Source organism: Uloborus diversus, chromosome 1, assembly GCF_026930045.1.
Source record: "Uloborus diversus isolate 005 chromosome 1, Udiv.v.3.1, whole genome shotgun sequence".
NCBI lineage: Eukaryota > Metazoa > Arthropoda > Arachnida > Araneae > Uloboridae > Uloborus > Uloborus diversus.
In genome coordinates, this window is record NC_072731.1 from 143257345 (window position 1) to 143273767 (window position 16423).

Genomic DNA, 16423 nt, shown 5'->3' on the forward strand with positions numbered 1-16423 from the left:
AAGAGATGGTACTAGTAGCCCTGGTAGTTACTGCTGTACAGCATGATTTAGAAAAAAAATTCAATTAAAACCTACCTAGCATGTTATCTTTAAACGCGTTTTACTCAAAATTTGAAAACACTTACTTTGTCCACTTACATCTCTTTGCTTCTCACTGACTAATTTGAAAAAATCCGTTTGAATAATGAATTAAGTGAGACAAATTCGTAAAAAATTATTTGTATGGAAAAAAACACCTCGAAAGTTGGGAATCCAAAGGCATGAATTTAAGATATTTTAAGTAATGAAAACAGTATTTTAATATACCTACTAGATAAAAAATTGCCTTATATTCCGATTAAATTATTAGTGGAATATTTGATTATTAGACAAACAACATAAACACTCATATTTGTTCATTTCTTTGAGGCTGTTCCGAGTCAATAGAGATTTCGTTCTTTTAGAGTGAATTCTCGCTTGCGGTTTTGATTAAAATTAATGTAAGTTTTTCTCTTTCTCTCTTTTTGACAAAATATATAGATGACACACTTTGAAAAACGACACAGCTTCACCAAAAGTAAACTAGATTTTTAAAAACATGAACGTGAGATTTATTTCTTCATTTCGGAAAACATTTTCAGTCAATTAAATCTTTTTGTGAAGAAAAGGCAATAAACTTTCAGAAATGTGGAATGAATGTTTGATAAAGTGCTTTTTTATTCCTTTTTGAATTTTTAAGTTCAACGTATCGAACTAATAATGATCTTTCCGAAAGTTTCCTGAAAAAGAGAGAAAGGTGGAAATTTATTTTTGTTAAATATCAAATATTTTTGGTATACCAAGAAGAAAATGCCAATAGTATGGAGAAAAAACAGAACGCAATTCTTAAGTAATCTAGTTCATATTACCACTCTCGACGCTAATGTTTTTCTAATGTTCTATCCAATATATAAGGTAGAAAAACATTCATTCGTTCTTTAGCACGTACAAACATGTGGTATAATTACGTGTTGTTTACTAAGAGGAACTTTTTGAATTTGCGTGCAAATTTCTGCACGTTGTGTGCAGGTGCAATGACGAATTTCCTGAATTTTCGAACTTCTTGTTGAATATGCTGCTGCTTTGCATTTAGAGCACGATGTTTTATTATTTTCATTCCTGCGTTATTCTTTCGTACGTTCTAGAGGGTTAACTTAATTTTAAAAGCATAATAGCTGGGTCTCTATCTATCTCTGCTTTATTTGGTAATGTACATTTATTTTGTAACTAGAAAATCGCCCGTCGAGGTATGACAGGTGAAAATTGTTTCTACATTTGAGCGAAGCCTGTTTGATGGTATTTTGATAGCGTAAATTTTAACCGTAACTACAGCGGATTAACTCTAAAATCAATTAGAAACTATCATTCATAAACCATGCAGCAATGAGCCATTCCACGAAAACGGTCGTTTTATCCCGCACGTAACACCTCATATATTTCATTCAGAATAATAACTTAAAATGGTAATGAACAAAATGTTGTTGCTTAAGAAGTCACAAGCGTATGTGTGATTTCTTTAGAAAACAATTTGTTCAATTCCTTTTAAAATTTTATTATCTTTTGATGAAATGTATAAGCTATCACGGGCGGGAAAAATGGCTGCTCTTTTGTGGAATGGCCGTAACATACTTTTACCCCTTTTCATGACGGATCATAACTGCTTTCATAACAAATGAAGAAGGAGTTTTTACACCGATTGTGTTCCATAAAATCCTTTTCTTTAATCAATACAATAATTCACTTACCCAAGTCTAAGCCCAAGGTGGTAAACTGATTTAGTATTCTAGGCAACAAAAACTACGTCTTCTTTAATGTAATAATTTCTTCTCTGCGGGATGTAATTTAGAGATTTATTTGCAGAGAAGATTGCCTTCTCACCCAGACCAGCAAAACGAATACCATTCGTTGTCTTTTGGGTTGGCAGGGTAATCCGCAACCCACATCCTTGGAAAGCACTACACGAGAATTGATCTCCTCGGTCTGTATTTACCCTCTCAGGACGACTCGGGAGTATATTGCCTGTTAAAGGCATTATTATCAATAGCTCGAGAAGATAAAGACTTTTGTTTTATTGGCTGGAAATAGATAAGATCGAAAATGGAAAGCACTCGATTTAATTTCAGATAGAGGTCTTTTTACACACATTTTGGTTCATCTTCGGTTTGAGTGACGCGATCAATAAACAAGTGTAGTAAGGCACCGTTCATGCGTTGTTCGAGGGGTTGGATTGAACTGACGCACAATGGGGCAAGTGTATGGGGATGAAGAGGTTGGACATTTCAATAAAACCAATTTCTACTTAAAAATTTGATCATATTGTATTATTTAAAATGTAAAAATAATAAAATACTAAATCATTAATGCAAAATAAAATAAGTAATTAACGATTATAAAAATAAACTTCATAGAAATATGAAATATTAGTTTGTTTAATTTTCATTACATCTTCAAACAAATTCTTCACATTTTGTGTCATTTCGTGTCGAAAATTGTAAGCCTTTGGGCACACATTTGAAATCAGAAGACCAGAATTGATTAATAACTGTTACTTATGGAACTTTTGCCCATTAGTTTTTGACGCGAATTCCTCCAAGGGGGGTGGAGCAATGGAACGTTTCTTGAGTTATGCGTGCCTGCTATTCCATAAGAAGTCAAAACGGAATCAAACAAAATTTGGTCCATCTGTTGCCCCTAACAGGTACACACAGGCGGTGCTGATTCAATTTTATTGTCAACAGCTCAGACGGGGGCTGACCTATCGAACGTTTTTTGTCGTCACTTGTGGACGGAATCAAACAAAATTTATCGATAAATAGCCCTTAGAAGGTACAAGAGTAGATTCTATTTTGGCGTCAATGACTGAAAAGTGAGTGGTGCAATCGATCGTTCTTTCTTTTTCATTGCGAGTACTATATCTCATTAAGTAATACTACTGGATGAAATTTGGAACAAACGTGAACCTAAATGAAAACAGGCGTTGACTCAATTTTGGCACCAATTGCTGGAAAGGGGACTTTACTTTTTGTGCGAATAAAATAGCTTTATTAATGCAACAATAAGAAAGATAAATCGTAATCGTAATAGACTGTCGTCTGCATATTTCGCGTGATTTTAATGATTGGGAAATGAGCTGAAATAATATCTCAGTGATTTAAACTCTTAACTGTTGCCATCTTATTTTGTTAACAAATAAAATATTTGTAAATAATTCAAACAAGTTTTTGAAAATGACTTTCAATTTTCGCTCTTTGCTTTGCCTTTGCGATCATTCGGAAATTGGGGTGGTCATCGAGTTTTTGCGTGTGAAATTTTGTTTCTGTTGAGAATATTGCTTCCTCGTCAAGTATGGAGAAGGATCAGAATTCATAAAAAAGATATGGAAGAAAGTTTCGTGATGGCCGCAACATACTAGTTTCATCTGTTGACACTAAGAACTCAGAAAAATACCTCTTTTTATGGTCCGCAAAATTGACAAAAGAAAACATTTTTCTTAGCATCTTTCATGCTTTCATCCCACAACCCTACAAAGGATATAATAAAACTGTTTCTCCGAAGGAATTAAATTGAAAGGGTTTGCAATAAAAAGTAAACAAATTGAAAAATGTAAAATGATTGCTTGGTTTTGGTATCAATATCGTTTGAATAGGCAGGTTTAGGCAAGAACTGAAACCGGATTTTAAAAGCTGAAACTCTCTACAACGTATGGGATTTAATAGTTTTGTTAGCGTTTATTAGCAATTTTCGTAATTCAAAAGTACATTCAAAATATTTTGAAAGTTATCTCCAAAGTTTTCTTATTTTTTAAGATACATTTTTGGGTGTTTTTATTATTTATTAAGGGCGCATAAAGCAGAGCACATCACAGAGTTAAATTTGTTTAGTTTTTAAACAAGTTACCTACTGTTTATTAAATTGTCTACTAACGAAGTAGCAAGTTAATTCTTCGAATCCGATGTATTATCTTCGGGTAAAAACTACTTAGTTTAGTTTCAATATGTTCTTAGTTTGTCAATACAACAGTAAAAAGGCTATATTAAATGGTTTAATTTTCCACCCAATATCCAAAATTACTATAGGATTGCCCCACTATGCGACGCGACGTATAAATTAAAATATCATAAAATCCAAAATTTACTTTGCTTTCATAAGTTTAACCATTGTAATGGAATTTTATTCAAATATAACAGTTTCAATGTTCTTGCAAAGTTTTTTTGTGACGCAAACTAGGAAAATTATTCTTCAATGGTTTTGTATTAAAACAATAATTTCATTTTTAACAAAACAGTTTTAAAAAATAAATATAAATCATACTTTATTGTATATCCTGGAAACTTATTTTTCAAAGTATTTTCCTTTACTTATATTTATTTTATTTCTCAAATGCCGGGTCAATTGATCATTTGGTCATTAGATCACGGGCTCTCTCATATCTCTCGGCAACACAATTAAAATTATTTAGTTCGGAGCAATCGTCCAGTTGAGCAGCGTTCATGACTTGACCAGAGTTACATAAAGTACAGGTTAGAGAATCCGTCAGCTGAAAACGGTATAAATACGCATTTAGACAACCGAGTACAGTTAAAAGTCACAGCAGTCACAGTAGCAGCTTCCTGTACTTATATCGTGCAATTATATAATATGTACATGTAGAAATTCAGTGAACAAATCATTTATCTTCCACTGACGTGCTGACTACCTTTGAGTATCGATTTTCGCTTCATGAATTGAATTGAGTTCACGAAATGATTTTTCATTTGTGGTTTGAGAAACAAAATGAGCTTTAAGAATAAAAATAAAGTCTATTACGTCTTTTAAAGAAGGTGGTGTCAGTTAAGTTCAGCGTTAAATTTGATTCGTTCACTTTATTAGCAATCACCTTTATAATTACTTGTTTTCGCCTTTGAGAATGATTAAAATGCTTGTCCCACCAACCAATGACAGAGCAAGCATAATAAAAGTTTTACAGGTAAGGGAAAATGGGGCATATGTGAACATTATTTTTTCCTTTCTTTATTTTTCAAAAAATATTATCAATTTCTCAACGCAAAAGTTTTTTCATGATTGTATAAACTTTTCCTTGTGTCATGGATTTTTTTGCAATTTTTTTAAAAAATATTCTTTTACTTTATGGTATTTCTAAAAAAACGTCAGCAGTTATTCACATGTGCCTCTAGAGGGGTGCACAGGTGAACAGGCCTGAGGCTCATATGAACACAGGTTAAAAAATGCAGGAGAAGCAACATATTTTAAAGGAAAATTCTTCAATGTGAAATGTATACACAAATAACAACCACGTTGAAGGGTTTGTAACCTATACTGTTTCAGTTGTACAGTAATTGTTCTACTAAGAAAATATTTTTTCCCAAACATGTAACTGCTCACGGTCAAATTCTTAAGTCTCGTAGCCTGTTCTGATCACTGAATAGACTAGAAAAAAAAAACTTATATGACTACATAACACAAAGAATGTTTTATTATGTAAGGGCTGTTCTATATATATTTTGCTTTTAAGCTTCAAAAATTGTTTGATAATGTATTCTAAAATGATTTTGAACTTCAGTTTTTAATTAAATGAAAATATTTTGTTTATTTCCTGTAAATGTTATATAACACTAAATTATTGATCAACTATTTAGTAACAAAAAATATTTAAAAAATAAAAATAATAAACATGAATAAATAATTAATATTAATAACAATTAAAAATGAATTTACAAACTGACTATAGGAAATAATAATTATAGAAATTTACACTGTTTTTAACATTTACAATGTCCTACACAGATAATAATATTGCGGAGAGCGGCTATGGGAACTGTTCACATGTGCCCCTAGATATTGCGTTTACTAGTGCCCCATCGTCTACTTTAGAGCTAACTCGCAAAAATAAATAATTTTTAATTTAATAAAAAAAAAGTTAAACACTGTCATGAATTTACTTGAATGCTCATACAATGGTTTGTAATACTTAAATTTAGATTAGCAATTAGTTTTAAAAATGTTATCAAGTAAAGGAGACAGTGAAAAAAGTATTTCAACACTTGCGAAAACAAAAAAGTTGCCACCACAGAAACATAAACTGACTCATTGCTCTAAATGTTCGTCCAAGAGGTACAACTGGTACTGTTCTTTTTTGAGAATTGTTCCAGATTTTTTTGCTTGGAGTGATCTTAGTAAAACATACCATGTTCACATGTGCCCCGTGTTCACATGAGCCCTCTTTTTTTCCTACATGGTGAGAAAAAGATTTCAAAAACGCGTTTAAACTGCCGACTTGAATCAAGGAAAGACGAAACCAGTAATCCTCATATATATAGTAGCCAATTCACTTAAGGCACCTGATATAATATAGGGGAGGGTGGCCCAATGCGGGTAGATTAACAAAGAACGATCGAAAATTGTAGTTTTTGGCTTCTCATCATAACAATTTAGGTTTTATTTCTTACAAGGGATCTTGAACTTCAAAAAAAAAAAAAAAGGTTATTCTTGCATTATTTAAAACTCAATATTAATTTATTATTGACTATTTCAAACAATCGAAAAACTCGCTTTGCCCTAATGGGGGAGGGGGGGGGGCTTAAAGAGCGTAAGCCGTTCTGGTAAAGCGGGTAAGCTTAACTAATTGTGATTTGGTACATTTGTCGGTCAAACAGGAAGTAATAATGGATTGAACCAATTGACTAGCTAACTGCCATTAGGAAAATAAATAAAGTTATACTTATCAAGCTGAAATTAAAAATCTGAGTCAGCACATTTGTTTATAAAACATATAGAAATGATTGATAAAATCAATAGACTAGCTAATTGCTATCATAAAATTAGCTTTTTAAAGTTATAATGATCCTATTTAAACAGAAAATCTAAGTCAGTACATTTGCCAACAAAACATATAGTAAGCGGGTATTCCCGCTTTGCCCTACTCACTTTGCCCGAAAGCACTTTTTTTACTTCAATAATGTTGACCTTAAATTTAAAAAGGAAAAAAAAACCGTAATGACCATCATAGTTTTAAAGGTGGATGGTGTCAGAATAACGAAAAAGAATGAAAATAAAAATAATAAGCTGATCTTTAACTAATCACAAGTTTCTTACCTTCAGTTTTTTTTAGAAAGGTATCATTTTTTGTATTTTAAGTCTGGTTACGTCATGCCGCATCACCGTTGCTTTGCTGGAACTGATTTAAACTAGGAGGTATTCGGGTAAACACGACATACGTCTGCATCGACGCTTGCACAGCATGCGACTGCATACAAATGCCTACCCGCTTTGGGCGACATCACCGCTTTGGGTCACAAACCCCTATTATATAGCGTCTATATTTATATAACCCTATATTTATATAGCTGCTCTAAATTCACTGATCGAGTAACGCTGACTTCATCAACAATGAAACTCGCGCCATAGCATGATAACTTGGTAATGTTTGACATGCAGGGACATGCTTTATTTTGACAAGCCTGAATTCGATCCAGTAACTTCACTGTTTTACTGGTAAAACTCATTTTAGGAGAATGATGAAAGGAAAAAGTGGTCAACAATTAACGCTATCTACTGGAGTTTAGGGTTAATCAACAGGAGTTCAATTATCAAAATCATTAACATTTGCACGAAGCAACTGCCCAAACAAGCAGTTGCTTCGTTGAAATGTGAGGCAATTTCTACCAGTCGAAATGTATAGGCAATTTTCACCAGTCATACCTTGACTGGCGATTTTCTAGTATTTAAAGAGTTTTAAAAAACCAAAATCCAGAAATCTGCGTTTGCTTATAAGTTCAGCTAATTAATTTGTTCACTTTTCTAACAAAATCACCTTAAATATTAAATATTATTAATTTTTGTTATTGATAACGATTCAAAAACGTTCCTACGGCCTAATATAATTTATTTTCCATGCACTCTTAAAACTTATTTTTAAAGCCCGTGAAAAGATCCAGTCTTCTAGGGATTGAAATAGAGGGTACCATAGCAATTCAGCCGAGATCGAAAGTTAACCCAGGATGGAAGAAAAACGAATTCAAACTTTTTTATATAAAGTAATAAGAAGTCAAGGGGTGTAAATGGCAAAATTATAAATTTAGAGATAATCAGTACAAATGGTGGGAGAAACTCTCCTCTGCTTTAGGTCATTAGATGGTACTGTTAGTCCTGGTAGGTGCTGCTATACAGCTTGGTTTAGAAAAAAATTTCAATGAAAGCCTACCTATGATATGTAAACCGGTTGATAAAAAATAGAAGAGATATCACGTTCTGGTAATAGGGTCCCGTAATAGATAAGAAATTATGAGATTTAAAATAAGATTCATGTTATTAATCGGTTAAAGAGCTGGGGCTTTTTTCTATTTTTGAAAGGCAGCAGTTCAGAGTTTGGACCAGTTTTGTTTGAAAACATCTAACGCTAGTCCAAAAGGTTTTTTTTTTTTTTTTCTCAATAGATTTTTTTTCACATTTTCCATGAGTACAAAGTGTATACTTAAACTGCACACTAAGAGCAAAGAAAGTTCACTATTGCAACGCAGTAGTATATATATCTTAATTTCGTTTTTTATTTCAGCTTCCTTGCCAAATTTTGCACGTGCTGGTTCATTACTTCTTGGTGTCGAACTATATGTGGATGTTTTGTGAAGGATTGTACCTACACACACTTCTAATCGTCGCTTTTGTTGCTGAAGATAAACTACTCAAATGGTTTTATTTAATAGGATGGGGTAAGTTAATTAATTTTTTGCTAGTCATGTATGTCTTTGAATAAATTAATCACAAATAAATATTTAGATAAAAATTTTGATTTGTTGTTGATGTAACTACCATACATTCTTTCATGCTATGAAGGATATAATAATTATACACGCTTAATTCTGAACACATAAATTAGGAACGAAAACATTTTGATCAGCTATAACTTTTGAATGTATGACAGTACTTTTAGCAAGTTCAGTCAGCAACTCTGACCTTTTCACTGGTAATCTGACCTTTTAGTTGAAGTGAATTAATCACTTAAATATGCAGGAGTGCCCACAGGGGGGGGGGACGGATTATAGTGTCAATTGCGCCATCTTATTTTGGGGGAGGATTTCAAAATGATTTTTATTTATTTATTTAAATTTATTGATTTATTTTTAATTTAAATTAGTTGCTTTATTTTATTTTATTCTGTTTATATTTTATTTCATTTATTTATTTAGTTTGTGTGTGTATGTCATTAGCTTAGCACTTAAATTCTCTAATAAAATAATAGTAATAGTATTAACTGAAAATAAATCAATAAATAAATAATATTGGAAAATAAATAAATAAGAAAAGAAAGCTAACACACAAAAAAAAAGGGCAAAGAGGCTTGAAAAAATCGGGGGGGGGGGGATTTGCACCAATGAACTTGGGGGCGGTGGGCACCCCTGCAAATATGCAACATAATTTATCTTTCTAAGTAACTTTAATTTGCTGAAGGTAATGACGAAAAATTCAAGTCATTTATTTTATAAGCTTGTGAGCAAAAAGCAGTGTTAAAAGTGGGAGGTTACAGCCAGAAGGTGAATAAACAAGGAACTTAGCAGGAACTTTAAAATGAAGACACACTCAATATATAATTATTCTTGCATTTACCAAGAACACTAAGAAAGATTTGGTGACATTTCATACACAGCATTTACATTTACCAATTTGAAAAGGGGCCTCCGTGACTCTGTGGTAGAAACTGCGTCTACTAAGTCGGTGGTCGTGGGTTCGATTCTCACCGGTGCCCTAGGTGTTATTTCTTTCTCTTGTGTTGTAAATCTTTCTAGTGTGTCTCCGTGGCAAAACGCTTTGTTCGCAGTCCTTTAAATATGTGAAGCTGTTTAGTTTATGTGTAGATAAATTAATCATTAAGATGAAAAGCTGGTTTTAATTCTATTCTATATTTATGATTGGGGATAACTTACTTCATTTTGAACAAATTATTAGATTGAGGAAACAGTCAGAATATACATCAATTTGTATCGGTCAAGCAGACTTAAATTGTACAAAAGTAAATATATGCTTTTTAAAAAAAAGCATATTTTGATATATTTCCAGTAAATGTACAGAATTGTGGAAAAATAATCTACCCAATCCAAAACACCCAAAAGTAAAATTGGAGAAACGGATTTACTTTCCTTCTGAACTGCGTATTTTTTATTTATTTTTAAACACGAAAGTTTTTCACTAAGAACTGTCGAACCGTGCTATGAATTTTCCCAAGCGCGCAGAAGAGATCTTAAGCATTTCTTTCTCCTTTTTCTTTTTCATTTAAATTTATACAAATCAATATCGCCACTGGATTAAATGGAAATTCACTTAAGAAAGTGGAAACAAATCAACGTTAAGTGAAAGAATTTGAGCAAATTTCGTTCTGAAAACGTAATGAAATCTTTAGAAAAGATAATGAAATGTGGTTCGCAATTTATATTTTAGTCTCTTTGTGAGCTTTTTGAAAATATTCATGATTATTTTGTTTAATTTGCGCAATAAATTATATTAGATAAATAACTTGTATATTTAAAAATGCATAACTACTGATAAGAAATATCGCTTCTGAAACAAAGAAAACAAACAATAAAAACTTAATAAACAAACCGTCGGCATTTTGGAAAATCACCAAGTGCGAAAAAAAATTGATGAATCCCTGCAATGTAGTTTGCCTTTACGTAAATTATTTCGTGATGTAAACTAATTATACAATTCAAAAGTCACGTCAATGAATTTAGTGTGAAACCTCAGAAAATTCAAATCTGTACTTAAAACATGCACGTAATTACAAAATAACTATGCTTTTAAGTACGTTATAAAAATTATAAACAATACATTTGTTCAATAAATGTCTCACAAGTGAATAAAAGCAATGAATTTTTTAAGACGAAATATAAGCAAACTTTAACTTTTATTATGTTATTCGTAATGCAGTTAACATTATGTTTTGCTCTTTAATTTGAAATACATGTATGTAGTTAATCCAGTAACCCTGAAGAAGTGATACTATTTACTTACAAAAAAAATAAGAAATAAAATAATGTAGAAGAGAATAAAATCGAGGAAATTGACTTCGGTTACACGAGTTTCGGATAATCAAAGTTGTACTGTTTCATACATTTCGTAAAACCGACAACAAATATACCGACAACCCGGTTAGGACAGCCGGAGACTGTAGTTTCGTCGTTGCTATGGACTCATCAGTCTGGAATAGTCAGAAAGGAAGCTAGAAGCAGATGTCATCTCGTTGAAGCAGAGAATACGGATAAACTGGTAGCTAAAGTAGTAACTGCAGTCTCAGTTTGTCATAACCGGGCTGACGGTATATTGCATGTAGTTCTTTCTGCCTTAGTCCAGGCTTAGGGGCGATAAGTTACTGCTTATTTCCCAAGTTTAGCGTTCATGTGACGAGTTGAACCGCATCATCGTTGTGGACCCTCACTGGTTTGCTAAGTTTACTTTAACTGCCAGTTTGTTGACATTCTCAGTTTAAATGAGATGACATCTGCCTCCAGGTCGGTTATTGACTATTCCAGACTAATAAGTACTGTCCAACCACGGATTGCATGGAATTTTCAAACGTCCAGATAAGACGAATTTATGTGAATCAGGGGGAAAAGTAAAAGTTTGATACGCGTATTCCGCACATTTGGAAGAGACTCTGCTTCTGCAAAAGCTGACATCGGTATAAAAAAAATAATAGATTCGTCCATTTCCGGCTGTAAAACGGATGTTTGTCTTTCCATACAATCCGTAGTCAGACAGTACATAACAAAGACGAAACTACAGTCTCTAATGGCATAGCGTGTTGCAGGTACAGTAAAACCTGTGAAGTTGACCACCCTTGTAAGTTGACCACCTGTCTCAGTTGACCGCTTTTTTCAGGCACAAAATTAGCCCTTATCATATAAATCAACCTTTGTAAGTTAACCACCTGTTTAAGTTGACCACTAAAGTAGTGCACCGCAAGTGGTCAACTTACGCAGGTTTCACTGTATTTCTGATTCAGCCCTAGCTTAGGGGCATTAATTCACTGTTTAATATTTTCTATGTGCTCTATATCACCATCAAAAGTTTTACTACCGTTTATTAAATATTATTCTATTGAGTGTTATTCTAAACTAAAAAGTTTTGTCTTTTTAGATTCATTTGCATATTAAGTATTTGATGTGTTTCAACAAGTATGAAATATATTTATATTCTTTGATCACACTTTTAAACTTTTTTTTTTTTTTTTTTTGCAGAAATATATGTGTCAAGCGCATAACAATTGTTTTCCCCACAGTCAAAAAACTGAAAAAAAAACATCTCTCACTTTCTCTTAATCGAATTAAATTTTTGGATGCAGTCTTTTTAAATTTGCCATCGATTGGTATTTTTAAATCACAAGCTAGTAAAGGTTTTTCCTCTTATTTCAGGAATACCCTTTGTTATTATTGTTGTCTACGCAAGTGTTCGAAACAGTTTTCCAGAAGACAAGACGTTGTAAGTTGCATACTATTATTAAACATTAGCTTAAAGTTTTAAGTTCTAATATTATCCTTTAGTGGTACTTTAGTGCGCTGCATAGATCAGGTTTTCCTTTAGAAAATTCCAACAAATTTTAAGTCTTCTGCATGAAAAACGATTGCGACAATAAGACAGTTACTTCATAGTTTATCTTTTGTTCAGTATGTTGTAATAAATAAAAAGTACATTTAAAAAGCAAAGTTCTATTGTTGGTAAAAGTTTTGGTAGTAATAACGTACCACGCAATGTATGATACTTTTTCTTTTTTCAAAAACTTTTTTAGCTGCTGGATAGAAGAAAGTAATTACTCCTGGATCATTTCTGGACCAGTCTGTATCTCAATGCTTGTGAGTATCAGTATTTCAGTAGTTAAAAATAATGCTTTAACTCTGTACAAATTCTCAATTTCTGTGTGCGTATGTATAAATCGGCAATTCTCGAGAAAAGTGCAGTTTCTTACCCCTGGCTCATAGCAACCTTAAAAAAGAGTTTTCTTTTCTTAACTATTATTATTTATCTGTTCCCTTCTGAAGAACAGGCATTTAGACTGGAAACTGGCTAACATGACGTCGATCTTCAAGAAAGGGTCTAAAGGTAATGCTGGGAGTTAGACCTGCAAGTCTGACTTCAGTGGTTTGTAGGACTTTCGATACTTTGATCAAAATTAAGATTATGAATTTCTTAGAGACTAACAGTCTGTTGACTGGTTTTCAGTATGGGTTCAGGAAAGGTAAATCGTGTGCTACTAATTTATTGCATTTCTACGACAAGGTTACCTTGGTTTTAGATAACAAAAAGTGTGTGGATGTTGTTTACATTGATTTTCAAAAAGCTTTTGGTACCACATGTTGCTCTTCTCAGCAAACTAGCTGATATATAGTAGGAGGAAAAACTTTACTTTGGATTAGAAATTGGCTGACTGGAAGGAAACAAAGAGTTTTTGTGAGGGGAAATCATTCTAAATGGAGCGAGGTCTTGAGCGGGGTTCCTCAGGGTTCAGTTTTAGGGCCTCTCTTGTTTATTATTTTTATGGATGACATTAATGAGAATATTTCGGGAATCATGAATTGTTTTGCTGATGATGTAAAAGTTATATGGATTGTAGAATATGAAGAACAGGTAAAACAGCTTCAACAGCATTTAGATTACATTACTAAGTGGGCGAATAGACGAGGTATGGCAGTAAATGTAGGGAAATGTCAAGTGCTACACTTAGGTCAAGGAAATAAGCGTACGAGTTACCGTTTATAGGGTTCAGTCATTAGTCAGGCAGAAAATGTTATTGACCTGGATATCTTAATAAATCAGAATTTCAAGTTTAGTCAACAGTGTAGCATTGCAAGTAACAAAGCCAACAGAATGCATGGGTTTATCAATAGATCTATTTTAAACAAACCTAAGAAGGTTCTTCGGCCTTTATATAGGAGTTTAGTAAGACCCCATTGGGAGCAGGGTAGAGCGGGGCTAGTTGATACATTTTTCGTATTTTAATTTTTTTCTCTTAGTCTTCTTGCATCGGCAAAAACATTAATATTATTTTATGCTTTGCGCACGTAACCAAAGCAATTTTTTAACTTATAGACATTTCCTCTCTTTTTTAAATAATTTTTGAAAATTTAACTTTTATGTGTATTAACCTTCCCCACGTTGGGGCAACTTGATACCAGAGTATAAAATGTGACATAATGTAATTTAGGCACTATATAAGAGTATTTATTGTATTAAGAATATATAAATATTTTATTGTTGAAAGATATTTCCAAAGTAAAAATGAAACACGTTAACTGATAAATGCAAACAGTTAGTGAGAAACAATTAGTGTCTGAACAATTAATTTCAGAGATCTAGTCAGAATCAGCAAGTTCAAAATCAGATGTACAATGAATACAAGTATACCATTTTGAGTCCTTTCCACAGTCAATATGTGCCCATTTTTTAACCGAAATACACTGTGTCTAATCTTGTCCTGGCTTTGAATTAGAATAAGGTTGCAAGCAGACTAGACATTAGACGTCCTCCTCCTCTTCTGGCTCTTATTATATTTTAAACCTCTTCTTTGGAATTAATTTCTTCGTCTTTCCTTTTTTTCTTTTATCTCAATTGTTTTCGTTTCAACCAATTTATACACCTTTTTCCTGGTATTTTCTACCTTAACACTTTTTGTCGCTTCTTTTGCTGCAGCTTATTCCTCCAATCTTTTCTTGACTAGTGTGAACCAATCCCTTGCTGCCGTTTTATAGTTAATCCATGAATCTGGCACTTTAATAAGGTGTCTGTTTGCCATAGCCAGTTCATACGCCAGGATTTTTATATTTTCTGGAGTAAGTTCATAATAAATTTTGAAAGAAAGCATTATGTATTGCTCACGTTCACCTTCTAAGTAATCTGGAAAAATTTGTCTAGGCCTAGCATAACCCATTGTGTCAATTTGTCCATTAAATTCATCTTTTTTCCTAATGTAGCTAAAAGGTGTCATTTCATTAATTTTATCAAAAAAATGCCCCCATTTTCAAGCTCATTTTTTTTTCTTAGTACATCGTTATATGCTTTATCAAATATTTCCGGTGGAGTTTTCCCTCGATCCGTTTTCCTTTTGTAGTGTCGCACCATTCTCCTGTAATAAAAAGTCAAGTGGTATAGTTCTATAGATTGGGGTAAGTTGATACATTGTATCAATGTGCCCCCAACCAAATGTATCGACTTGCCCCCACTGCACGCTTAAATTAACATAACAATGAAACTAAGAAGGTTGTAAAATTTTAAACTGTCGTAAATTACCTTTAAGTACCCTTTTACGGAAAGTAACAATGAGGTGTCTGGAATCAATTATCTTTTTTCAGAAATCCACTCAAACACAACTCTCAAGAAATACTTTTGCTGATTAAAATAAACTTTTGGTTACAACACTCTGATAACTTACTCGTTCACTTGCAGACGCCGTCAGGCACTGACTGGAAGTAATTTACAACTTTTTCTTCCTTCACTGTATGGGCAAGCGCGTTTGCTCACAACGCCATCTGTATCAACTAGTCCCCCTCTACCCTATGCTGTGCAGTTTCGATCGCCTTATCTGAGGAAAGATATTTCTGTATTGGAAAGGGTTCAAAGAAGGGTAACTAGACTAGTAAGAGGACTTTCAGATTTAGATTATGATACTAGACTTAATAGGCTTAATATGTATAGCTTGGAGCAAAGGAGGGTGAGAGGGGACATTATTCAGTTGTTTAAATTTATCAAAATGAATGATGTTAATGGATTAAATTTTTGCATGGAAAGCAGGACGAGGGGTCATTGTTTTAAGCTATTCAAATCTGAGGCTAACCTGGAAATAAAAAAAAACCTACTGCTTTAATAGGGTTGTGGGCACTTGGAACAGCTTACCGGAAGAGGTGGTAATGAGCAAGGGGATGGATAGCTTTAAGAGGGCCATTGATCTTCATTGGGGACTAATAAACTGACTAGGACCAGCCAAGCTGGGCCAAGAGCCTGTTGCCGATCGTCACATTTGAATTTGTATTTGTATTGTATTTATTTAACAGAGCTAAATAATAGTTATTTATGTGGAGGCTTAACGTTTGGCTAAATTATCTTGGGTTTGAAAAAACTTCTAGGAGACATAGAGTTGAGTTGAAAGTTATGGCCCGGTGTCTAATACTCATGTATTGTAGGAATGTTCCCGGATCACCTACGGTACGCAAATGCAGGGGAATCATCTTAAAAGTACTCTAGAATCGTACACTCCTGAGAAGAAAAAGTACTGAATTAAATTTTGCTTAGCGCCACTAAACACGCACACAAAACAAAGATCTTACTGCACAAGTTCAAGATGGAAGTTTACGGCTCCACGAATTTCTAAATTATGTACGCAATCACTCAAATATTATCATGTTTCAGCAATAAAACCAGTACATAA

The 16423-nt window shown here is 33.1% G+C and overlaps 1 protein-coding gene across 1 annotated transcript in view; it reads left to right on the plus strand.

Moving 5' to 3' along the window:
* The window catches only part of LOC129232569 (calcitonin gene-related peptide type 1 receptor-like), a 124428-nt gene that overhangs the window by 78411 nt on the left and 29594 nt on the right, over positions 1–16423 (plus strand). Inside the window, exons 10-12 of the mRNA XM_054866705.1 lie at positions 8570–8723; positions 12420–12486; positions 12794–12857. Coding sequence (XP_054722680.1) covers positions 8570–8723; positions 12420–12486; positions 12794–12857 — 285 coding nt within the window. The remainder of the gene's footprint in view (positions 1–8569; positions 8724–12419; positions 12487–12793; positions 12858–16423) is intronic.